The following is a 26,428-nucleotide window of genomic DNA, read 5'->3' as shown; positions in this document are numbered from 1 at the left end:
TGCTGCTCTTCCCCGTGTAATCAATCAGAGTTGCAGCAAACTGACAGGAGAAAATGAAGTTGTAGAGTCGTTGTTCTTCAAAGGTCTGCTGCTAATTCCGTTATTGATCCATCTTCAAGTGACAGAGGACCCCCACATCGAGCCATTTACTGGTTCGCAAAATTACCAGCTGGCCTGCTTTCAATCTAGCAGCTTCACACCCAGGAGCAACATGATAAGAACACTGTCAGAAGACACTGGAAGAGAAGAGTCACAACAAAGCAAATATGTTTATTTTAAGGAATGGCTGATGGGAGGTTTTAAACTAGGTCTAGTTGAAGTTTTAAACTAGATTTATAATTTAGATTTCACCGTTTTCCCATGTCCTGTCAATGCAACAGATCATAGCACCACCTCGTTATGTAGAGCAGTCCAAAGTCTTCGGACTAATGCTTAAAACTCGTGTTCAGGAATATGAGTGTGAGACGCATGCTCCAAAACGTGGTTTTAATGAACAGGGTGAGGACAACAACAGAAAAACTACACCAGCAGCAGAAGGGTAACTTCAGAAAAAATCATAAAAAACGGTGTCTGATTAAACAGTGTTCTCATTAAAACCTGAGCAGAAAGCTGTTGGAAACTCTTCCACTCAGTAGCTTAATTTAGCTACTGATAAAAATTTGGGGAAACAAAACTGCTTGTATTCTGCTCACATGACGCTACGCAGCAAAATGTTGAGTTTTATTTGTTCGTCTTCAAAGCTGCTGCTAGTTTTGTGTTTGTCTTTGGCGAATCAGGCAAGGGCAGCTAATGGGCTGGGATCAACACAACTCAGTGTAATAAACGGGGACTTGGCTTGATTAATTGTGAAGATTGCCAAGTTAACACCGGCTCAAACCAAACCTCCTCTAGCCTCTTAGGGGACATCAAGCTGGAGGACAGCCTCAACAGGTGAATTTGAACGAGACAAGTGTCCCTTGGTTGGGAAGTCTTAGAAGATAGGACCTAGTGTTTTGACTTGACTCAGACAGGTTTATCCTATTTGACTTGGACTCAAACACTAAGAACTAGAGCAGTGGGATCCCAGCCTTATGTCCTTGAGGACTGTGTCACAAACAAGCAGGACCCCAACATTCCACTATCTCCGCTCCGGCACGAACTCCACAGCAAAAACGGTCCATTTGTAGTCAATCAGAGCTGTGCCACTACTGCGGCCGTGCACCGGCCGCCGTTCCGCCATCCGGTGTCGGTACAGGATCGACTCGGGGTCCTTCGACTGCCGATGACGTCAAAGTAGTTGATTGGCTGAACATGAAGCTTATGGAAGTTACGTTATCACGTTATGATTTTGATTGGTCAGAACAGATTTGCGGTCGTAGTCTTAGCGGTTGTAGTCCTGTAGTCCAAAAATCAACACTTTTTGGAGAAAATATGTTTGAATTTCTGAAAAAAAACGTAAAATATAAGCAAATGATAAACGGTGACCCTCAAAAGCTCTTGATGTTGATGAAATGGGGCAAAATAAAATACAAAAAATTTACTGAAAAACACCAAGCAATATTTTGTGTCAAAGAATGTATTTAAATAACAACTAAGGAAATATACAGACAAACTCCACATTAAGACAAACAGAAATGGCTTCACATATAAGAACTGTTCTATTTTTTGTCAGTCCGATGTTGGTTTTATGCAGTTTCACATTCTTTACAAAACAAAGATAATATGGTGTTCTATTAACAAATTACAATTATAAAGAAAACATTTAGGTGTTAACAAACAAGAATTTATTAACAAAACTGCTGATGTCTTTCCAAAACGTATGTGTGAAAGCCGAGTAGATTTGCAGGAATGTGACGTCATCGGCAGTCGAAGGATCCTGAGCAGATCCTGTACCGACACCGGCAAAAATAGGATCGATTCTACTTTTGCCGGACGCCGGAGCACCTCCACAGTCAATGGACAGAAATCACAACCGCCCAACAGGAAAGGGAGCAAGCACAACTTCCGTTATTTCACAATAAGTCGATAAACAAAAAGCGTTTTTTTGTTTCGTGTGCACAGGTATTTTTATCTAATGACTATTACATGTATACAAATATGTCTCAAAACGTTTTTTACGTGTTTACACATAATTTGAAGATCGTGTAAGTCAATATTATATTTTAATTTGAAAGCCATTTTCTCGATTCACACGAGTTAGTGGAAAAAAGCAGAAGAAAAACACTAGCGAGCGAGATCAGAAGATAGACGAGGAAAAGCTCATCCTTAAAGTGGAAAAGCACAAAATATTATATGACAGCATGCATCCATGTTACAAGGATGTCAAAAAGAAGAAAATCCCACACATGCCTGTTTGTGCACCTCAGGTTTGAAACCACTGAACTAGAGTAGGACTCCAGTGAAGGTGATTTGATGACAACACTGACTCAGTGACAAATGCAATCGCTGACAACCATCCAGTCTTGTGGTTTAAATCAAGCATCATTTTGATCCTTTTAACTGATTACAGACGTGTTACAAAGACTTGCCTCAGAAAAACCTAAAACTGCGTTGCTGAGGTTATGTCACCATTTCAAACCATCTGAAAATAATGTTGAGAAATTCCCAGCAAATGAGAACATGACGCAGCGTGAGCTCAAGAGGCAATTAATGTCAAGCTTCTCCGCAAAGCATTACATTTCAAACGCATGAAGTTATTTTCTCTCCCCCTCGCTTTATTTGATAATAAATCGTCACCACGAGAACGGGCAGAAACACACTCATATTTTCTCAGTCCGTATGTATCAGAAAGCACGAGTTAGAAAATTAAGGAGGTTTGGAAACGAGCCCTGCAGTCTGAGGTTATTAGGAAGAGGAGAGAATGAGTGGGAGTGGGAGCCTCAGAAGGAAACATAATGAGACGGAATAGGGATGATGAAGGATGTCCATGTCCTGTTGTGACTGAATGAACCTTCAATAACCTCAAAACCCCAAACGTGCAAAACATTTGATCAGACCGTGTGGGTTAAACAAAACAATCAGACTCATAACTCCCATGAAGAACAGAGGAAAAAGGTTCAGGATATGGTCGTTTATCGGTGTTACTCTGCTATCAGTGTGTGTGTCAACAGTAATAACCATACAAAAATCAAAAGAAAGCATCAAAACATTTGGTAATCTCAATCTAACTCAAATATGACAACACTACATACAAACTCAAAAGTCTTATTCTCCTCAAATCAATAAACGTTTTACCCGATTGAAGTACAAAATGTTTTTTTATTTCCTTCCCTTTATAGATTCTGTACTGTCAGGGAGTCCTTACAAACAACAAAACCAGAAGATTGTTGAGCAGCCAACATAAAACAACACGGCGTTAAAGGATTTCATTACAAAAACTTGATTTTCCTGCAACAACGATCCACTCCAAAAATCACCCTTATGTAAGGTCGTGGTACCATTCAGAGACCGTTCTTGCAGCAACGTTTGCTTTATTGGCAGTGTTGCCAGAGTTACACACACAAAAATAAATAAATAAATAAAATCCGATTTTGAATTACTGATTGATTTGTCTCCAAGCTACTTATTTACTTTATAGATAGAGAAAAAGAAGAAGGGCTGGAGCAAACTGGTCCTGACATTTGTTTAGGTGCAAAGAAAAATAACCAATGTTTCCACAAAAAATGTCTTCTTCATAGATTGTTTGGGTGTAACGTTAGTTAGTTAGTGCTCCAGCCATTCTTCTTTTTCTCTGATGTCCCTTGGGCTGTCAGAGCACCTGTGTCACTTATTGGACAAAACGCAACATGCTTGTCTATTATTACTTATATACTTTATTGATTACTTGATTTTAATAGTGGGCTGCGCAGTGGCACAGTGGTTAGAGTTGTTGCCTTGCAGCAAGAAGGTCCTGAGTTCGCTTCACGGCCTGGGATCTTTCTGCATGGAGTTTGCATGTTCTCCCTGTGCATGCGTGGGTTCTCTCTGGGTACTCTGGCTTCCTCCCACAGTCCAAAAACATGACTGTTAGGTTAATTGGTCTCTCTAAATTGTCCTTAGGTGTGTGTGTGTGTGTGCATGATTAATTGTCCTGTGTGTCTCTGTGTTGCCCTGCGATGGACTGGCTCTCTGTCCAGGGTGTACCCCACCTGATTGCCCGTTGACTGCTGGAGATAGACACCAGCCCCCCCGCGACCCTACGTGGACAAGCGGGTTCAGAAAATGGATGGATGGATTTTAATAGTAACCAAGTTAGATTACAAGTTACTTTTTCAGTTATATTCAGCACCACAGCCTAGCTTTGCTCTTTGGGAATAAAAAAATATTAATTATATAAATAAGTAAATATATAGGAAGTAAAATATGTACGATGTCCCAACATCGCTGGTCATTGGTATACAACAGGTTACTTATCCAACTTCTGGTTCCTTCATGAGAATCACATGTGAGCATTAAAGCTAATGTAGGAAATAGTGGACAGACAGAAAGTAGCACAGATGAGTGCTGTGTTGGAAAAATCGATTGTTTCAAAAATTCATAAAGATCAATTTGTACGTCCAAAGGTCGTACAGCTAAAATAGAAAACATGTCCAGAAGGGCATTTTTACGCTTGGGTGTTAGTTTTCCCCTGGCGAACTTTAACCCATCCACCATCAAGCATGCATGCTAGGTGTGAAGATATTAAAAAACACTAGCGGCAACATTAGCTTACCACTGGTTAAAGCCGCAGCAGCATTTTGAGTTCAGAACAGACAAACCGTAAGTTCAGCTTGATAAAAGCAAAGCGATTTACAAGGAAAGCAAAATGGAGGTGAATTATTGAGGAAATACGACCAATCTCAAGAACCACATGAATCAAGATCTAGCATCCAAGACTTTCATCAAGTCCACAACAGATTCGTGTCGTTTTGTTTATTTCAATCAATCAAATAAAAGTTACATTAAAACAATTCATATTCACAAATAATCATAAATGAAAAGGAGCAGAAAGAAGCAAAAACTTATAATATCTGCCCCCTTTTCACATCAAGACATTAGCTGTTCAACTCAAAGAATTTCATTCATCTAACCCCCACCCCAACACAAAACGAGTCAATCAGCCTACTTAAGGTCTTATTACTTCATCATGATACGTTTCACAATTTTTTAAAATACAGAAAATGATTTAGATTGTTTTGTTTCACTGTTGAGTCTATTCCATAGAAAGACACCTTTAACTGAGATACATCTTTCCATTATCGCTGTTCGGAATCTCGTTTTTTTAAAAATATCAGTTCCTTTTAGATTATAATTACTTTCTGTTTTTACAAATTTCTTTTGAATATTTATTGGTAGAATTCCTTTATGTGCTTTGTACATATGTTTTAATAAATGATATTCTACTAGTTTGTCAAATTTCATTAGGTCTAGTTGTGAAAACATTGGATCCGTATGATCCCTGTATCCACTTCCACTAATAACTCTCACTGCTCTTTTCTGTAAAAGAAAGATTGAACGCTTATATGTTTTGCAGGTACTTCAACCATACTTCGATACAATATGTCAGATATGGAAGAATTAACGAGTTATACAGAATATGCAAAGCTTTTATTGTCGTCGTCTTCCTCCGCTTATCTGGGTCCGGGTCGTGGGGGCAGCATCCCAACTAGGGAGCTCCAGACCGTCCTCTCCCCGGCCACCTCCACCAGCTCCTCCGGCAGGACCCCAAGGCGTTCCCGGACCAGATTGGAGATGTAACCTCTCCAACGAGTCCTGGGTCGACCCGGGGGCCTCCTGCCGGCAGGACATGCCCGAAACACCTCCCCAGGGAGGCGTCCAGGAGGCATCCTGACCAGATGCCCAACCCACCTCAACTGACTCCTTTCAATCCAGAGGAGCAGTGGTTCTACTCCGAGTCAGTCCCGAATGTCCGAGCTCCTCACCCTATCTCTAAGGCTGAGCCCGGCCACCCTACGGAGGAAACTCAATTCGGATGCTTGTATCCGCAATCTAGTTCTTTCGGTCATTACCCAAAGCTCATGACCATAGGTGAGGATCGGGACGTAGATCGACCGGTAAATCGAGAGCCTGGCTTTCTGGCTCAGCTCCCTCTTCACCACGACAGATCGGCTCAGCGTCCGCATCACTGCAGACGCCGAACCAATCCGCCTGTCGATCTCCCGATCCCTCCTACCCTCACTCGTGATACTTAAACTCCTCCACTTGAGGTAGGACCTCTCGCCCGACCCGGAGATGGCAAGCCACTCTTTCCCGGTCGAGAACCATGGTCTCAGATTTGGAGGTGCTGATCCTCATCCCAGCCGCTTCACACTCGGCCGCGAACCTACCCAGCAAGAGCTGAAGGTCAGAGCTGGATGAAGCTAGGAGGACCACATCATCCGCAAAAAGCAGAGACGAGATTCTCCTACCACCAAACTCGACACACTCCACACCACGGCTGCGCCTAGAAATTCTGTCCATAAAAGTGATGAACAGAACCGGTGACAAAGGGCAGCCCTGGCGGAGTCCAACCCTCACTGGGAACAGGTCCGACTTACTACCGGCTATGCGGACCAAACTCACGCTCCTCTGGTAAAGGGACTGAATGGCCCTTAACAGAAAGCCACCCACCCCATACTCCTGGAGCGTCCCCCACAGGGTGTTCAACAATTCCTTTGTCTTATTTAATACTGAAATAGCTCGAGATATTTTAATCTTAATATAATTAATGTGAGACTTCCACGATAAGTGTTCGTCAATAATGAACAGATTAAACTCAAGGAAACAATGCAACTGCCAGCTAGCTCTACATGTTCCCACAAAATAATTGAGGCGTTGGCGGACTTCATTTGTGAGGATGTGCACCTTTATTATGTTGTTAAAAACGACGGCTTCAAACGGTTTGTGAAAGTAGCGGAGCCGCACGACGTTATGGCGTCTCACAAACGGCTTTCAGAAGAAGTCATCCCAAACATGTACCAGTCGGCCAAAGAAAACATGAAAGGTAAGCTTGAATCAGCAGAGAGTGGGCATTAAAACAGACAATTGCACATCTGTGGCTACAGAATCGTAGCTTGTAGTTTGACAACACACACTATTGACGAGGACTGGAACCTTGTCTGGTGCGTACTACACAACGCATCATAATGAACATTCAGAAAGAACTACTGGTCCTTAGTTGTTTTAAACTGCCAATATTTCATTAATTTGTTGCTCAGTGTCAATAGTTATTCATGCATTTATCACTTCCAGACTCGACTTTTCCAACTCAGTTCTAATTGGTGTAAATGTATCTGTCCTAAATCGTCTGCAGAAAGTCCAGAATGCTGCAGCCAGATTTCTTTCCAATGCAAATAAACGCTGTCACATCACTCCCATTCTGGATGATCTACACTGGATTCCTGAGCAATTTTGAATTCAGCACAAAGTTCTAACTTTTACCTACAAAGCCCTGAATGGTCTAGCCCCCTTATACCTGTCAGAGCTGCTCAGCGCACCCCCCCCCCCCCCCCACGCCCATCACTAAGGTCTGCTGATCATCTATTGCTCAAAGTGCTTACAATGAAGTGTAAAGCTCGTGGGGAGCATGCGTTCACCTTTGCTGCTCCCAGACTCTGGAATGCACTCCCTCTAGTGGTAGGCCAGGCTTCTTCACTGGCACAGTTTAAGTCCAGCTTGAAGACACATTTTTTTTTATTTAGCTTTTGGTCAAGGATCGGTCTTTTATGCTGTGACCCTCTTCTGTTTTTACTGACTTCTGTTTTTATTGACTTCTCTTTTTATTGGCCGTTTTAAATTTTTGTATTGATTTTAGGTGTTTCTATTTTATGACAGTTTTTATCCATGTTTACTGTCTATGTATGTGAATTTGAATGGCTTTTTAGGTTTAACTCTGTGCAGTCCTTTGGTCAGCTGACATGCTGTTTTTAAATGTGCTATATAAATAAAATTGGATTGGATTGGATAGTGTTAATATACTGCACAACTACATGTAACATGTAATTAGGGATAAAAAGAGGAGTTTTAAAATCGCTGACCCTAATCAGTATTGGATGGAATTGAATCGTGCTCATCGATTCTAAATCTTGAGAATTGGAATCGAATCGATTCTTGAAATTAGAATCGATTTGCAGCACTAAACAAGACCTGAAGATGTGGTGGACATTTAAACATACGGGCACATCCATGGACTACTATTATTTTATGATTAGATTTAGGTGATATTACTTTTTGGATTATTAATTAAAAAGATACATTTGGTCCCCTCCTTTTCTGTGACATCACAGCCAGCTGTACCAATAAGGTGTTCGTGCACCTCTGCAGCTTGTTGCACAACTCTTAGTGAAGATGTGGAGTCACACTGACCTTACGATCCTCCTTAAAGAGCTCAGCTGCTGTGGTGAAGTGAGGGATGGCGCTCTTACAGTGAGGACACCCTGTGGGACATCAGACATGTGGGGCATTAATACAGCTCATGTCCATACAGATACATCACGTCCAGACAGGGACACATGCCTAAGCAGATATTGTAATCATGCATGTGTTTACAGAATAGCTTCCATGCACAATTCAGTCACACACACACACACACACACACACACACACACACACACACACACACACACACACACACACACACACACACACACACACACACACACACACACACACACACACACACACACACACACACACACACACACACACACACACACACAGTTCACACTCCTGCAGTCACTATGAAAAACACTGTGTTTTATGAGACTAGTCCTCTTTATTGCTGCCATAAACATAACAGTCCTGCCTCTCTGCTCTGATAACATTTACACTGTAAGTCACCACCTGCTGGTGTTTTATTAGATTACTTTTTTCTATGTCAGATAGATAAATCCCCTCATTGGACAAGTAAAACAATCTTTAAACTTGCTTATTGGGCAGAAAATGCCCAATATCGAGTCCTGATGAGACCTCTCAAACGTTAGTATCTCAGAAGACAGCTGTGCCTGATCTGAAGCTCAATTTAAAACAGCTCTGCAGTAATCAGACAGCAGTGATGGAGCTGCAGATGGTCTGGGCGTGCTGAGGGGACAGCTGCTTGTTTTTGCCTGATGTACATCTGGAGCATCTCTTTGTAGACGGTAAGACCAAAGGGCCGACAGTGGAAGCAGACTGACCGGTGCAACCTGTCTGGCTTTGAAGCCCGAATCAGGAACAAAGGGTGAAACACACCGACAGGTGAGCATGTTTGTGTGTCTGGTAAGAGAACACGTTTGCCTCACTGTATTCTCCAAATGTCATTAAACTCATAAATGAAGAAATAAACTACTGATTCAAGCAGCGGTGAACTTTGGGCATAACAGGTTTGGTGGAGTTGAGTCTAAATGTGCAAATTAGTTCATTTTAATATATGCAAGTTGAGTTACTGCAAATAAAATGGTTTTAGGAGAGCAACTCATACTGAGTCACTTCTTTGCCTCCCTGAGGCTTAGGTGGGGTTTATGTGTGCTCTGCAACGAGGAGATTGGCAGGAAGCTCTGAGAAACACACACACACACACTGAAATTTATAAAGCAGCGCTGTGATCACACTCTGTGGCAACATCATACTCTTGATAATTCCATCAAAAATATCCCCAGCATTTGAAATGTAATAAATTTTGAGAACTGCCAATTACAGATGAGTTTATTCATTGCGTCGCCACTCCAGGCTCTTTGTATGAGGACTTAATTATATAAATATCTGGAGGCAGCTGTGGTTCAGGAGCTGTCTTCAAATTAGAATACTGAAAGTTTAATCTCCACCCATGTGGAGTGTGCCCTTGTGCTGAACACTAAACTCAACAGCCGTACAGGTGGACGAATAAGAATGAAAGGAACCACATTTATACCGAGTGGAAATGTAAAAAGGACGAAGTTCATGTGAATGTGAGTGGGCGACTGAGACACTTGGATTAGAAGCTACTAGAGGCAGTGGCAGCGCCAGGGGCGCTAGAGCTACCCCTGGATTAGTCATTGCACCCCCAAGTAAATATTAGTTGTTTCTTTTTTTACAATTTAATTTTAATTTAACGTGTGGATGTGATAATATTTAACATACAAAACAAAAGTATCAGTAAATTATCATATAGATAGTAAAAAATTGCTAACACTAGCATACAAAGTCCGAGATGGTACGGCTCCCATCTACCTGAATCCTCTTGCAAAGGCTTACGTCTCGGCCCGGCCGCTCGGTCATCACAGGATCGTCGGCTAGCAGTGCCTACACCACGCTCAGGACAATCCAGACTCTTCTCATGTATCGTTCCACAAATGTGGAATGATCTACCAAGCACTACCAGAACAGGAGCTTCCTTTTCAATTTTCAAGAAACTCCTGAAGACCCTGCTCTTCAGAGAGCATCTTCTAAACTAGCACCTTCCCTGCACCCGTCCCCCCTCTCTACCATCCACTCCTTTGTTCCCTCCTCTCCATGACTGATGTCAATGTTGTTGTTGTTAGCCTCAAGGGCAACATGCCGATTATCACTTGTAAGTCGCTTTGGACAAAAGCGTCTGCTAAATACATAAACATAAACACATAAACCAAAACAGGAAATTGATGTTAACCTTTGACTTCATTTTTCACTTGTGAACGAGTGAAAGGTAGAGCTAGTGGTAAAATGGATCGGTGTTTGTTGCCCAAATTTCCACGGGTTCAGTCAGAAATGAATGAATCTTTGGAAGTGATCTCATACCCACAAACACCTACGGATCTGGATGAAGAGTCAACCCTCAACCGCCGCAGCAGTCGAGTAGCCGTTTACTAAATCTATGAACTTTTGAGTTTCTACTTAAACATTTCTGTGCTCTTCCACCTCCCTCGTCCAGGGTGTTCCACAAGGTTCTGTGCTGGGACCTCTATTCTTCCTCCTTTATCTGCTCCTGATCCGCCACATTTTAAATAAATCTCCTGCACCTTCACCTAGCGGTAGAGTGTCCGCCCTGGGACTGGGAGAATGGGGTTCCAATCCTAGGCGGGTCATACCAAAGACTTTAAAAAGGGGACCCAATGCCTCACTCCTTGACACAGCTTTAAAGAGTTGGATTGGGGGGGGGGGGGGGGGGGGGTTTTAAACCACCAAATAGTTCCTGAGCACGGTCATGTCTGCAGCTCACCGCTCCCCACAGGGATGAGTCAAATGCTGAGCTGTAATTTCACCACGTGTGATGATGACTAACAGATTTTACCATCTTTATGCATGTGACATTCAACTGTACATCTTCCTTAAGCCCAAAGAGATGTAGAACATTGCAGCTGTTGCACACTTGCTTAGACTCTGTTGAAGGTATAATCCACCCCTAAGTGAAGTTTAGTCTGTTGCTATAGTTCCCTGAGTTAGATAAATGGAAAAACGCATGTTGTAGCCAGCCCAGTCATTCTCTCAGTCTGGCAGCATTCTGTTAGCTTTAGCTTAGCATAAACAATGTAAGTGAATGGTAACAGCTAGCACTTTGTGTAAAAAAACATCATGAAAATGACACAGTATTGGTCCTAATGTTTCTTGGTGGCCTTAATAATCGTATCAACTGCAAATGAAAATAAGCAACACGAAGGAATCACAGCAGCAGTAGCTCAACATGTTGAGCGGGTTGTTCAGTAATCGTTAAAGGTTACTCGTAATCAGTAAAGGTTGCAGGTTCGATCCCGGCTCCAGACAGAGAATTCTGCTGTTGTGTCTTTGGGTAAGACACTTAACCCCCCTTGCCTGCTGGTGGTGGTCGGAGGGACCGGTGGCGCCTGTGCTCGGCAGCCTCGCCTCTGTCAGTGCGCCCCAGGGCAGCTGTGGCTACATCGTAGCTCATCACCACCAGTGTGTGAATGTGTGTGTGAATGGATGAATGATACACAGTAGTGTAAAGCGCTTTGGAGTCCTTACTCTGAGAGGCGCTATACAAGTGCCATTTATCATTTATCATAAAGTAGTGCTGTAAGCCTGCAGCTGCAAGGTGCATGGACGTGATGGTGGCTCCAAAAGACATCTACTTCCGTAACCACGAATGCATGAGTCAGCACTAAAGTTGACAGAGTACATAACAAACGATGTAAGTGTCTTTTAACCTCTTGACAGCATCCACCAACCTGGTCGTTATAGTACATGGAAAATAAAGTTCAAGACATTGTGAAATAATAATGCATTGAACTTATATAGCGCTTTTTAGGACACTCAAAGACGCTTTCACACACTCTCACATTCACACACTGCCAGTGATGGTAAGCTACTTTGTAGCCACAGCCGCCCTGGGGAGGTCTGACAGAGGCGAGGCTGCCATTTGGTGCCGTCAGCCCCTCTAACCACCACCAAAACAGGCAAGTTGGGTGAAGTGTCTTGCCCAAGGACACAACAGCAGAATACCCCTGGCAGGAGCTGGAAACGAACCCATGACCCTCCGATCATGAGGCAACCCGCTCTACCACCTGAGCTTCTGCTGCCCCAACATAAATAATTATTATAAAACTGCTTGTATGAAGTGGTATTGTGCTTTTTAAACAACCGTGATGTACTGAAACATTATTTTAGGCGCTTAATGCATGATTTGAATTGACAAATGAAGCAACAGCTCTTACATGGAGCGTAGAACATGACTAAAGCATGTTTCTTCTTCTTCAGAGCCTCTCTGAAATCCTCTGATCCAAGATGGCTGACACTAGAGGGCTTCTCCTCCCAGGACTGCTCTGGAGGTGGAGGAGCCTGAGGACTGCAGAGGCCAAAACCACCATTTATGCCACAGAACTCGGGTATTAAAAAAAAATATTGATAATAAAGTAACTGATGAATTTAAGATTCACCTAAACATATTCTAATTTGTATTTATGCTGCCTATAGTACCTGGACCTATGTCACTGAGGTCCTTTCTACAGCGACTCGTTTTTAAAAGCAACATTTAAACCTCTGTAAATATGTTTGCTGGACGTAAAAGCTAGATGCATGCCTGTTGAGCAAGTGACTCACTTGTGCAGGAACTCGATGATCTTATCTTTGGTTCGGAGTTGTGGAAGCGTGAATTTCTCCTCACCGTTCTCAAAATACTTAACAGTGGGGAAACCAGAGATCTTGAAGCGATCACCCACAGCCTTGTGTACCGTTGCATCCACTGCTGCCAACACACCTGGACTCTTGTGGAGAGAAAAAAAAACTTCATTTAAGTAATAAGAGTGATTCATCCACTTATAACATCTTAAAGGCCATTCTGCCTGTCTGCTTAGGCTGCCGCCCCAGTGACCCGACCATGGATAAGCAGAGGAAAATGGATGGATGCATATTTAACAGCTTGTATTTGTAAGAGAGGAAGTTACACTCAAAAAAGTAAACAAGTCACAAATCAAGAGTTACAGGCACAGATCTCGAGTCTGATTTCACACCATATACATATGTCTCCACAGCTGTGACAAACATACCTTGATCTCTCATCAAACTTGCTCAACAGTGAAGGTGAGGACGAGACTTAATGTCTCATTTGACTGGACAGTCACAGCATTTGTAGCAAAAGCACTTTGAAACAGAAGAAGCCCGAAGATATTTTAGATGAGTTTAGGAAAAGGTTAACTGAATTAAATGTGCATTACACTGGTATTATTAACTACATTGGGATTGATTTACACACTACTGGGATAAAATTGAATTTAGGATAAAAAGCCTTGTTTGGTTGGCCGTGCAGTTCATGACGCACATCGACCTTTGCAGGAGCTCTGTCTATTAGCTGTGTAATATCTAATTTGCTCCTTTTTATGATGACTCGCATAATCCGTCATTGAATCAGAGCCGGTGTTTGAACTTTCACCTCTTTAAGACCTCCAAAAGTTAAAAACAGACAGCAGTTTATTCGTTGTCTGGTGCGTGTCAAGCAGTGGCGTGTCCAGATCTTTTAAAATGGGGTGGCCCAGGTGAAGCACAACTTAGTGCGTGGGTGGCACCAATGGTTATGCTTTTTTTGTTTTACCCCCAAGCTTTTTGTGGACAATGAAAAGCCTATTTGAAGGTAAATTACTGTGGCGACACCTGGGGTGGCCAATCAGATTCCAAGGGTGGCATGTGCTACCCCAGGCCACTCCCTGGATACGCCCCTGGTGTCAAGCTAGGCAACTGAAGAGCTCCACAGGTATAAGGGTGACATTCAACAGACTTTCAGAAAGAGCTTTCAAGTAGATAAGCTGGTTGACTTTCACGGCGTATTTTTGCAGACTGAATGATAAAAAATGACAATATAACCTCATGCATTAATAACACAAGCATCAAGACAAAGAAGAATTAGCTAAATGATATTCTGGATCTAAAGAGCTGAAGTAGCTCCAGACCATACTAAATGGCAGTGAGGATTCTGACCTCCAGGGCTGCATAGAGAGCTACAAAGTCCAGGTCCAGGTTTTGACCCATAGGACGCTCAAGGATGAGATAACAGCTCCAGTCAACAGGCCTTGCTCAGGGTTGTAAAGTTACCACAGAAGAGAAAAACACCCAAATCACCATAAAGAAAAACTGGGCTGCTGGACCGTCTGACCAGTATTAGGGATGCAATGATACCACTTTTTTCCAAACCCGATACTTGGATCCGAGTACTCGCCAACACCAAATACAGATACAGATACTTCTACCACACAAAAAATGCAATGAATTGGAATACAGGTTTTATTTTATTTTCTTTTTTCAATAGGAAAAGACTGTGGGGTAGATAAAAAGTAATATAAGTGATCACAAAACTAAAATATTAGGTGAACAGAAATGACAAGTTACAGTGAAGTCACTTTCAAGCAACTGCATTGGTATCAGTTACTGGTATCTGTTAACTTTTACGATACTGGTATCGATATCTGTATCGGCACCGATACCGATACCATTATCGTATCGGTGCATCCCTAACCAGTATATCACCTCAGGCTAAGCAGTGGGAACACCATTATTGCGACAACAGACCCAATAACTGTCATTCTGGAAGCATCATCGAACAGTGAAGAACACGTGAAAAACGTGAATTTTAACAAAAAAAATTCTTAATCTAGAAAAAAGATGTCAATACAAAAAATAAGCATCACCTAACAAAATAGAAACTCACTTTTCTTTGTTTTAACCAAAAACACGGTCAAAACCTATGTTGGTCCGCGCTTCCATTATCCTTCTAGAATCTTCTAGTTTCAACACACAAAAAAACCCTGCCTTAACCGGAAATGATACTTTCAAAATAAAACCACATGATTCAGAATAATAGTACTCAAACTGATATTAACTTTATTTATTAAGAGAGTTAAAGTTCTAATATAAAACAAATCCTCACAAAAATATAACTTAAACAATTCTTATTTATGGCTGCAATAGCCATAGTCTGGTAATGAGGCTCAGCTACGCCATGTGGATGTGTGTGTTCATGAGTGTGTGAAATATTAAACAGAAAGGCCTTTAGCCATACATGATGCACACACACTAACACAAAACAGGTCAGGAAACTTACATCTGCAGCCTTGTTGAGTATTTCAGCAGCTTCGTCATATTCTGGCTTCATTTTCTTGCAGTGGCCACACCCTGAAACAGTCAAAACACAACTCACAGCCTGACCAGTGATGCACTGTTGAAACTGGGTTCATTACCAGTATGTACATAGTGGCAGGTTGGCTTGGATGGATTTTTACCCATAGTAAAGGAAATAATCATATCCCACTCACTGATGCTTAGTGAGAAAATCAGAGCCAACAAGAGTAGATTTAAACATGACCTCATGTCTCACAGAACATGCTAAAGAAGATGTAGTCATATCCTCTGGACCCCTTAACTTTTCTTAAACAACTTTTGGAAAGTGAACAATTCCATCTCTGCCCAGAACTACGTGCCTGCAGCTGTCAAGTTGAATCAGTCTGACGACAGCTGTAATTCTCTGGAGGTTTGCTGCAGCACTCTTGATTCTCGGTGCTGGCATGTTGAGGGTGAAAAACGAAATGAGACAACACGAGTCTCCGATGTTTGTGAGGAGAGTTAAGTCATGTCTGATTACTTACAATCTTCCACTGACATATGCTCGTGTCAGAGTAAAGATGGCACAAACAAACTGAATGAGACTCGGCATCAGATTGTGTCAGAAAATGAAAAACACCAGGTGGTGATTTAGATTCGACGGACAAATTCAGATATATTTAATTTATGGGAGGCTATGGACATCTAAAAGGGGCTGATGTCAGTCATGGCAGAGAGAAGCAGGACAGAAATCTGAGGGGTCTGTTTGATCAAGTAGTTTGACAAGAAAAAGCAGCTTCACTATTTGCCACTCAGAGTCATAGGGTGGGACCACAGGGTAGTCAAGCTCAAGACATCAGTGTTGGTTTTGTGGGCACTCAGGAGACATTACTGCAGAATAAAACACGGAGGCACACATTCAGCCCCACTCCCAACACACTGATGAAGCAAGTGTTGGCGCGGTTATGCAGATACACTGGTCTCCAGTGACTCATTCAGGAAACGACATCCTTTCACAGTTCAAGCAGGTCCGAAGTCAGACTGGAACAAGTTTACGTTTCTGATGTTTAGCCAGCGTGAAAGTATGTTCAGATGTGACTTTGGGAGTTAGAAGCTCTTTTAAATTTCAAAATGCATTTAGTCTGAGCCAAAAAAGCGGTCAAATAAAGCATGAAAATGAAAGCAGTGTAGCTTTCACAGTAACTAAAACATACTTTGTCACTTTAGAATTGGGCTGGACGAGGAACTATAGAAATATAGATTTCAAAATGAGCTGTTTTCGATGGGACATCTGAGAACTGAGATGGAAACTGTGATATAAAGAACAGATGAACATTCAGTAATATTAAGTGGCTGGAACAGAGCAACACGGCAGCCATGAACAATGCTAATGGCTAATGTTTGTGTAGCTGTGGCCCCTAACAGGTAGGGCATGACTGGTAAAAATAGAATAGGGGAAAGAAAAAGACACATTGAATGACATCACTGACAATAAGGCCCAGTCCCAATACTCACACTTCCACCCTTGTGCCCTCCAACTGTGCCACACCTATACAAGTGCTTAGGGTGTCGAGATTCTCAAGTGCGGAAGGTGACCAAGCCCCTTTTGCACCCTTGATCCGCACTTTGCCCAAGTCTGCATAGATGCGGACTTCGGGCAAGGATATAACCCACAATCCATTGCTGAATGGCACTTTTAAGAAGGCAGAGCAATGGCTCAAGTACCCTTTCTGAAAAATATGATTTTTCAAATTAAAGAAGTTCATTTTAGGAAGAATGATGATATTTATTTATACTCTGAATGTTTTAGACTAAGATTTAAGGTGGACAGCAATAAATGTAATTTTTGACAAATAATTAAAATAATTAAATAGTTAATTTACAAAGATTTTTTTAAAAGCAGCAAAAACAACGACCAGTATCCCGGCATTCATTGCAGTCGATGATGCAATGCTCCCCGTTCCAATTCCGCACACTTGTATATTCCGCACTTAAACCGCATTGCTCACTTCCTCCCGGTGAATGTGCTACTGCTAGTTTACCCGTTTAATTATAGATTCACTAGGATGAATCCAATAAAGTGTATCTCTCGCTAAATAGAATATTTACTAAGAAATCACAATGTAGCCATAGACACATTGCTAGGTGTGTGTGTGTGTGTGCGCGTGCGTGCGCGTGGATGTGTGTGTGTGTGTGTGTGGATGTGTCTGTATGTATGCGTGTGTGTGTGCGGGCATGTGTTTATGAGTGTATGTGTCCGTGTGCGTGTGTGTGTGTGTGTGTGTGTGTCTGCTCTGTCTTCTCGATCCCCAGTGAGTTGTGGTGGATGGCTGCTTATACTGAGCCAGGATCCTCTGGAGGTTTCTTCCTGTTAAAAGGGAGTTTTCCTCTCCACTGTCGCTATATGCTTGCTTAGTATGAGGATTGCTGGGTTCCTTATATAGGAAACATTTTTTCTGATTGGCTTAATGAACTGACCTGGATTGGAATGTTTATTATGTGAAGTGTCTTGAGACGACTCTTGTCGTGACTTGGCGCTATATAAATAAACTTGAAGTGAATTGAAGTGCACTTCACAGAAGACCGTAGAGTGCAGTGCGAGTATTTGGATTGGGCCTAAGAGACAGAACAGTTGACGGGCAGACGTAGTTTGGCTAGTTAACATCTCAGCTGTGCCACAAAGGACGCTGAGTGCAGATTCTGACAAATACAGGGAAAACCACCGATCCGTTTGAGCTTCTGAACCAGTTCCATGCACTGGAGCAAGAGGATGTGAAACTTTACAGCTGACTGCCAAGATGGAGAATGTTTCGCTGCCGTGCTTCGTCCATGAGAGCCGGGTGGGGGAGCGTGCCAATGTTTCGTGTCTGCACTCTTGTGGCGCAGCGCCATGCCTGAGCCTATGTTGGGGAAACACTGAGCTCACAGCTGCTGTCAGCATGGTGGTGGAGGGCTGATGGTTTGGCCCACAGGACCTGGGCCCATTACCGAGTCCACCATGAACTCCTCTTTAGACTGAAGTATTCTAGAGTCTAATGTGGGTCCATCTGACAATGGGTCACTGGACCAGACTGGATCAAAAACAGGACAATGACCCTAAACAAAGCAACGGATCTGCACCAAAACATCTAAAAACTATGGGAGTACAGTTTCTAAATGATCCAGTCAAATCCAGACCTGTGCACATATAAAATATGCTCAAGTGGGATTTTAGAGAGCTAATGAAAACCAGCTCAGTGGCCTAGTGGTTTGAGTGTCCACCCTGGGACTGGGAGATCATGGGTTCAAATCCACAGTCGGGTCATACCAAAGACTTTAAAAATTGAAACCCAATGCCTCCTTGCTTGACTTTCAGCATTAAGGGGCTGGGTTGGGGGCTAAACCACCAAACAGGTCCCGAGGGTAGCCACTGCTACAGCTCACCACTCCCTACGGAATGGGTCAGATGCACTTTCACAAGTGTGTGATGATGACTAATAGGACGTTAAATGTCTACAAACCCCAATGAACTAAAGCAACATTTTAAAAATCGGAATCATTTTTTCAACAGTTAAAGATCAAATGACTTTTATTGTGATAGGATACGTAAAACTCCAAAATTCAAAGGGGGTGGAGGTTCTGTTTGCCATGAATGTATATACCAGTATTTGATAAAGATGAGTCCACAACACTGCTGTGAAGAGATTCATGAATCAAGCTTGGTTCATTTCCAAACCTGTTAAATTGTCCTTGTCATATCAGTTCAGCAACCCCTTTCTTCAGAGCACAATGCAGAGCTGCTGCTGGCTATAAATCAAGTGTAATACGTCTCGTGTGTGAGTGTGTGTGGCGTGTCTCTTAACTAACCCAGAGACCGTGTGGGTTGTGTGAAACAAAGTCAGTAAGAGGACTTTTCCCACTCAAAAGTGATGAGTGAGAGAGAAACCCAAATGCCCGTTGTGCTCTCTTTGTGAGCTCCACTCTGCATGTGAAGCAAGTGGTGCACGAGCAGCAGGGCCAGTGCATATGGAGGAGAAAAGGGAGGCTGACAGGACAGCACTAAGATCCTGCTGATTCAGCCTGTATGTGAGGAGAAAAGACCAGATAGCTACACGTCACCACAGCTGTAATAACAGCTAAAAATAGAAAAGGTGAACTGACCCTGCTGGTTAATGATGTCAGAGTTTCATCAAATATTTACATGGTAACAAGCCGGAGGGGGTGAGAACGGAGCAATCATGCCATCCGGATTTATCAGATGCAGCCAAAACACAATTATATGTAAATAACAGCATCGTTATCTTCAGCAGTTTGCGCTAAAACAACATTCTTACCGTACCATATTTATTTATAAAGCACCATTTCAAAATAGCATGGCAGCTAACCCAAGTGCTGTACATAAACAAGCCAAATGCTTGAACAAGAAACACAATAAGAACAGGCAAAATACATAAGAACAAAGCACAAATAGTCGGAGATTAGGGCTGCACGATATTCGGAAAACCTGCGATATTCGGTAACAATCATTAATATTGCGATGACGATATTACTTGCGATAAATAAAAACTTAACTCAGGAACAAAAATAATCAAAAACAAAAATAAAAAAATCATAAAAGTGAGAAAAGCAAACGATGTGACGAAAGAGAAAAAGAAAACAAGAAAAGGCAATCAGTGGATCCCAGGAAAAGCAGAATCAGCATAAAGAGCAGAACAAAGCTAACTCAGGCATTTGCTAACTATCAAAATGAAGTGCCGTCCGCCTCAGGAGCGGGCATCTAACCTATGAGAACCCACCTGATTGGCCAAATGGGTGAAGAGCTCTATTTGATTAGTTAAAAAAACATCATGCTTGTGTTTGATGGACAGAATGCATCATGTGTAGCAAACATTTGAGCTGACCATTCATTGCGATATTTATCTGTTCATTGCGATATGCATATCGTGCATGCTGATATCACGATAACGATATATTTACAATATATTGTGCAGCCCTATCGGAGATAAAAATTCCTACTGAAAACAATAAAATAGGAGAACAGTTAACAGCACTATAAAAAATAAAATAACGCAACGAACTATAAAAACATTTGAAATGGCACAAATAAAACAAAATAAGCTACCAGATGGTGCGAGGTGCCAAAAGTGTGCAACTGAATCATAAAAACGGAACTAAAAAATATATCCGGGGTTAGACTTTCATGAAAAGTGTCACGGAGGGAAGGCATCACTAAAGAAGTGCGTTTTCAGGCCGACTTGAAACTGCTAACAGAGGGAGCCAGACGCACACGGAGGGGCAGAGAGTTCCAGGGTATTGGGGCTGCATAAGAGAAGCCCCCCTCCCCGATTTGTACCAAACCTTCGGAGCAACAAGCAGCAGATGATCTGCTGACCGAAGGGCACGGGTGGGAACATACGGGGTCAGCAGGTCCGTCAGATAGGATGTAAATAACAGCATCGTTATCTTCAGCAGTTTGCGCTGAAACGAAATTCTTGCCTCATGAAGCTGCCGTGCTTCTAAAAAGACACAGAGAACCTTTTGTTTTGGTCGAGGACACAATCACCCGGACTCAATCTGGGAAGCAGGGCATTCATTTGGAGGGTTTTCCACCGTAAGAAGCTGCACGCACACCTTCCCTGCTGTGCAGCTCAGAGGACAGTGGGAACGGACAGACACGCAGGCTGATAGTGTTGGTTAGGAGAACATTAATCTCAATTTGACAGCAGAGCCATTAGGAAACTGCACCGAAGCAGCAAGACTGGGTATCTGTGTGTTGGCGCCTTCTTTAGAGACAGAGCCAGATACGGAGTGTAATTGTGTGCAAAAAATGTTTTGTCATTGTGTGAAATATGAGTTTGATAGGTCACAGAATAACAACGCCCATGTGAGCTGACCACATTTGATGAACTGGCCTTGACCTGAGCATGTTGGAGATGGGCTGCTGCTCGCCACGTGGCGAGAATGTGGACACCTAAATAATATATATATATATATATATATATATATATATATATATATATATATATATATATATATACACAAGAGAACTACACAGTGAGCTGCAGGCAGCAGCTTCAGCGAGAGGGTGCTCGCTGCAGAACAACAAAGGTGGAGCTGCACCAGAGTCAGCCCCGTCCATTCACACAAACTCAGCCTAGCCCACTGACTTCTTCTGTTTTTGTTTTTTCAACTTTATCGCAAACTAACCTGACGCATATAAATTACGGCTAGTTTACAGTCGTTAATGCTTTGTTCTATGCTCCAATTAAACAAGAAAAATATAACTTGCTACATGACAAAGCCTGAATATATCCCGAAATGAAAAGGTTTCTTTTAGCAAATATCTGCAAACAGCCGCTCCAACAAAAGTGGCGTATAACAGCATTTAATGCTGTCATGCGGGTTCTGGTGGTCCAGTGGCAAGATCGTCTGACTTAAGTTTTGCTTTCCCCTCAGCTGATGCTGGTTCGACTCTCGGTGGGTTCGGCAGCAATCTATTTAGCCAGCTGAAACAATTCATTTGTTTATATTTTAGTTGTAATGTTTATTTTCAGCAACATATTTATGTCTCTAAAAGATCTTTGAATTTGGTCGCTCCTAAACAGCATTTTAGTTGAAACTTTGCTCACAAATGGACTCACACTGGCTAAATAAATAAATAAATAAACACATTAGTCATTATATTGTAAACGGTATACCAATAAATTGTTGTAAACATAGTACTGGCAAGTGTAGCTAGAAAAGAAGAAAAAGGGTTTAAAACTACCCAATACTTACGCTACTGGGAGGCGAACCTGTGCAAAACTGCACGTGAAGCTGACTCCATAACCACTTCACTACTACATCTGATAAAAAGCAAGTGGCGTTACATGTAATTGTGCTATCCAGTGTGTTTTTGTAGATGGGATGTATGGTTTTTCCGCCGGTGTCTCAGTAGAAGTCATTTCAGAAATAATTTGTCAGAAAATTCACAGAATATCCAGATTTGAGAACCAAGACCAGTCCCGCTTCGGGGGGAGGAGACCAAATTGAAGCTGAGATGGGAGGAAAATGCATGAATGAGGCCAAAAATGGCTTTGGCGTGTTTCTTATGAGGAAATAACAATATAACATGATTAAAAGTTCCAAAAGTTAGATTTTTAATTATATGGAACCTTTACAAAAACTGTTCAATTAACCTCCCAACTCCATCCTCAATCTTGCATTTTAGATATTAGCTATAACACCCTCTTTGGTTCCAGAATGCTATCAAGTCTGACAACTGAAAGGAATTGGACTGACTCTGATGGAATGGGCGGGGCTGACTCTGGTGCAGCTCCGCCTTTGTGGTTCTGCAGCGAGCACCACTTGGCTTCAGCTGCATTTTCCTCCCCTTGCATGGTAAACTGGACGTGAACGCATGGGTATGCTGAAAATTGATTATTTAAAAAGTGGTAAATTCTGACTGATTGATCAGTGAGCTGCTAAATATGACATATCTGAGTGCTGACCTGGACTTTAATTTGCCACAGAAATTATTCTGATTCCTGGGAGGCTCACAATGCAGCAGAGAGAACCAAAAGATCCACAACGCATGCCCCGACAGGTCAGAGCTTTACCTGTGATGGGTGGGGGGGACCACCTAATCAGACACGTGGTTTCTTTCTAATGTCTCATCGTTTCCATTCAAAGCTTTGCAGTCATGCGGTTAATCGGTATTCCTTGTTTTCAACCATTTATTTAACAAAGAATCAAAGATGTAAAGTTGTTATTGTCAACGGGCAGCAGCTACTTTAAATTCTAGTTTATTGTTAAAAAAATAAGGAGGAAAAATTAGGAAGTAAATGTATTAATTGGGGTGGACGGTGGCTGTAAGAGACTTGTTATGGATGAGTTTTATCTATAATTAAATATAGTAAAAATAAATAAAACATGGAAAAATAAACAAACGTTTCTGTGGAGCAGATCAAAATTTACGAATAACAAAATATCAGGAGTAAATGGAATTAAAACTGTTTATTTTTACTATTATCACTACAGAGTTGGGTCTACAATGAGCAGAAAAGGAAGCAGATGGGAGGTGATGTAGTCAGAAATGGTTAAACCAAAAACTAGTTGAAGCATGATAAAGATTTTATTTTAAAATTGCATTCCTTAATTATAGTTATTTGTAGCTACGAGTGAAAACAATAAAAAAGGGCTACTTGTGATAGACGCGACACAATCTGGAAAAGGAAAAAACTGCCGAGTTGACAAAGTTCTGCGTAACAACAGAGGACGTGTCGGAATAAAAACATGGCGCGTGTGTAGAAATGACAAGGCGGATTATATGAGCCATATGGCTGTGTGTGTGTATGTGTGTGTGTGTGTGTTAGTGCAGTCACACTGGCTTTGTTTTTCAAAAATATGGGTTTGGTTGTTTTTGTGGACTTTTTCAGACACTCTGTTACTCACAAGGGGCGTAGAACATGATCAGGGCTGCAGGGTGTTTCTCCAGGAAGGCGTCGAAGGATTCATCGGTCAGGTGGAAGACTGCAGAGTCCGTCTCAGGCCACGGCACCTCAGGAGTCTTCGGCTGGGGGGGCTGGGGGCTGCAGCCAGAGGGGGACGGCAAAGAAAACAGAAATGAGAATGATCCATTAAGTCCAGCTGGTTTATGTAGTAAAGGAAAAATAAAATAAAACCAGGCACAAATGCAGATACCCCACCCTTTATTGCATGCACACATGGACACACACACACACCGCTAAAAGGAGCCCCACCTAAATGACAGCACACAGGGCTGCAGTGCCAAGAATATATCAACAATGTTGAAAACAAGAGCTTAATTCCTGACCATGTGTGCACACGTGCACGCGCGCGCGCACACACACAGACACACGCACACACACAGAGACAGACCAAAGATTGAAGCCACATGAGCCTGGAAGAGAAAAATTGTGAAACTTGGAGCTCTATGAATTCCCATCTGATTACATCATCAGCTCTGGCAGATTCAGGAATATTTGCACTCTAACAAAAATGCTATTTTATCTCATCAAATTGTAGCCAGATTAATATGCAGTACTGCTTAAATGCCATCTACAGCTATTTCTTTATAGATTCCAGCTCATTAGGTCTCTATAAGACAGGACAAGTAGACTTGAGCAAAGCCAATGTGGCTGCCTTTGCCTTCTGGCAGTGAGCGATAAAAATCATAAATGGAAAAAGTTGTTTTTGTTCATGTTGGATCAGTTCAGCGGTCCATACAAATTCGATCAAAAGGCTCTAAATGAGTCAATGCCCTCAGCATCACAGATGAAGAAGGCTCTAAAACCTGTAATCCTTTGAGTCAAACCTCGCGTAAACCAGCTGGTTAGTAGTGTTCACCAGGTGTAGACCAAACAAAAGGCAGAAAATACTCAAACGCTAAATGACTGAAAACAGCTGCAACAAAGACCTGGTGAAGTGAGCAACCTATTTGTGTAAAAACAAAAACACGAGTTCATGACTTGTCTAATGTCACCTAAAGCCGTTTCCTCTCTGTTCCACTGTAACTGACTTTATTGTACAGAACAGTTTAAAACATGTCAGGAGATGTTCTGATACGACGCAAAAACATCCAAATAAACTGGTTCAGACCAGTTTCTCACAACTGCTAAATAGTGATTTAGTCCAGTGATGAGTAGAGAAAGTAAAGTCGAGATGGCAATCACAAAAAAAAGAAAAAAAAAACACGAGGAAAACCTCAAGTCTCGAGAGACAAAGTTGGGTGAAAACGGGGAAGGCAAGATAAAAAATAAAAATGGCTACAGAAAGAGCACAAAAGCTTTTCAGCGGTTTATATAAAAAACCCTTTCAGCTTTTTCTCATCTGCAGCATCTCCACCATTTTTTTTCCTCCATGAAAAAAAAATAATCTGACACAATAAACTGGGAATATGAGGCTGACAGGAGGAAGAGCATCTGTGTTCAGGGCTTATAGAACACTAAGCAACAATCTAATTTTAGCAGAGAGAATAAAACAGAAACATGTTAAACCCACATTTGTCATAATGGTTTTTAGAAGATCTAGCATCAGCTCCTCTTTCAGGTACAACTGTTCTAACTGCCTCCAAGCCCCGTGGTGTTCCATGTAACAGAATGAAATGACTGTTTTCCCCCTCCTCTGACACAGGACTAGTCTGCATGAGATAAGGTCTCAAGGTCTCATGCATTTGCTTCTAACCTGCTTATTTTTAGCTCAACAGAAGAATGAAGAATGGACACGTTTATTTTAATAAATCAAAGAACTCTATTTTTAATGAAGCTAATCAAACCAAGTGTTAGTCAATAATAAGATGTAACCAATCTGTGAAATCAAAATATTAATTACTTTATTATAATCCTATAGAATATAATAAGTAATATGACTTTAAATGTTCCAACAGGACTGATCTCACGTAGCGTTGAAAGACATGACACATTGCTTTTACTGATCCAATCAGAATCTGACAGATCTGATGGAGGAGTGGTTTTGGTGGTGTTTGGTAAATCTGTCATCTTTTCATTCGACCATAAACCAAAACATCCGAAGTATTAAACTATGCCCACGTCATCTTTAACGCCAGTTCAAAGCGTTCCAGAGAAAGTGTCGGAGTGGCCAATCCGTAACTTTCCTCTTCAACCGAAAGAACAACGACAAGCCGGAAAATTTGTTGCTGTTCAAACTGCTGCAACGGGTCCTTTCAGAATAAAAGCTGAACCATCACGACCCAGGCTCGGATCTCACCAGACGTCAACAAACTGTCGTGACCCGGAAGTATCTCAAGACGGGTGGTCATTTGCCGTGGCTGCTCTACAGGCTCCGGCTCCATAAGTTCAAGCTGGACCTTTACACCTCCTGATCTAGACGGGGACTTCCGCTCAGGGTATGTAGACAGACAGAATGTCGTCGAATGTGTTTATGAGTCTGCTAACCAAAGCTTAACTAGAAGACATCACCTTCAGTTCCCATCAGAACTAATCGCTTCTTCGGATTTGCTGGTTCTGAGCAACATTCCACATTACACCATTCTCACCTTAGTTACACCATACATCTA

At 42.0% G+C, this 26,428-nt stretch overlaps 1 protein-coding gene across 1 annotated transcript in view; it reads right to left on the bottom strand.

The window, feature by feature from the left end:
• pdia5 (protein disulfide isomerase family A, member 5) overlaps positions 1 to 26,428 on the bottom strand; it is a 97,657-nt gene that overhangs the window by 4,028 nt on the left and 67,201 nt on the right. The window contains exons 11-15 of the mRNA XM_015965905.3: positions 23,824 to 23,960; positions 15,416 to 15,486; positions 12,925 to 13,088; positions 12,540 to 12,670; positions 8,302 to 8,372 (exon numbers count right to left, since the gene is read on the bottom strand). Of these exons, the coding sequence (XP_015821391.2) occupies positions 8,302 to 8,372; positions 12,540 to 12,670; positions 12,925 to 13,088; positions 15,416 to 15,486; positions 23,824 to 23,960 (574 nt within the window). The remainder of the gene's footprint in view (positions 1 to 8,301; positions 8,373 to 12,539; positions 12,671 to 12,924; positions 13,089 to 15,415; positions 15,487 to 23,823; positions 23,961 to 26,428) is intronic.

Source organism: Nothobranchius furzeri, chromosome 14 (genome assembly GCF_043380555.1).
Source record: "Nothobranchius furzeri strain GRZ-AD chromosome 14, NfurGRZ-RIMD1, whole genome shotgun sequence".
NCBI classification, from domain to species: domain Eukaryota; kingdom Metazoa; phylum Chordata; class Actinopteri; order Cyprinodontiformes; family Nothobranchiidae; genus Nothobranchius; species Nothobranchius furzeri.
Note: the sequence above shows the minus strand (reverse complement) of the source record. Positions and strands in the feature narration are given on the sequence as shown.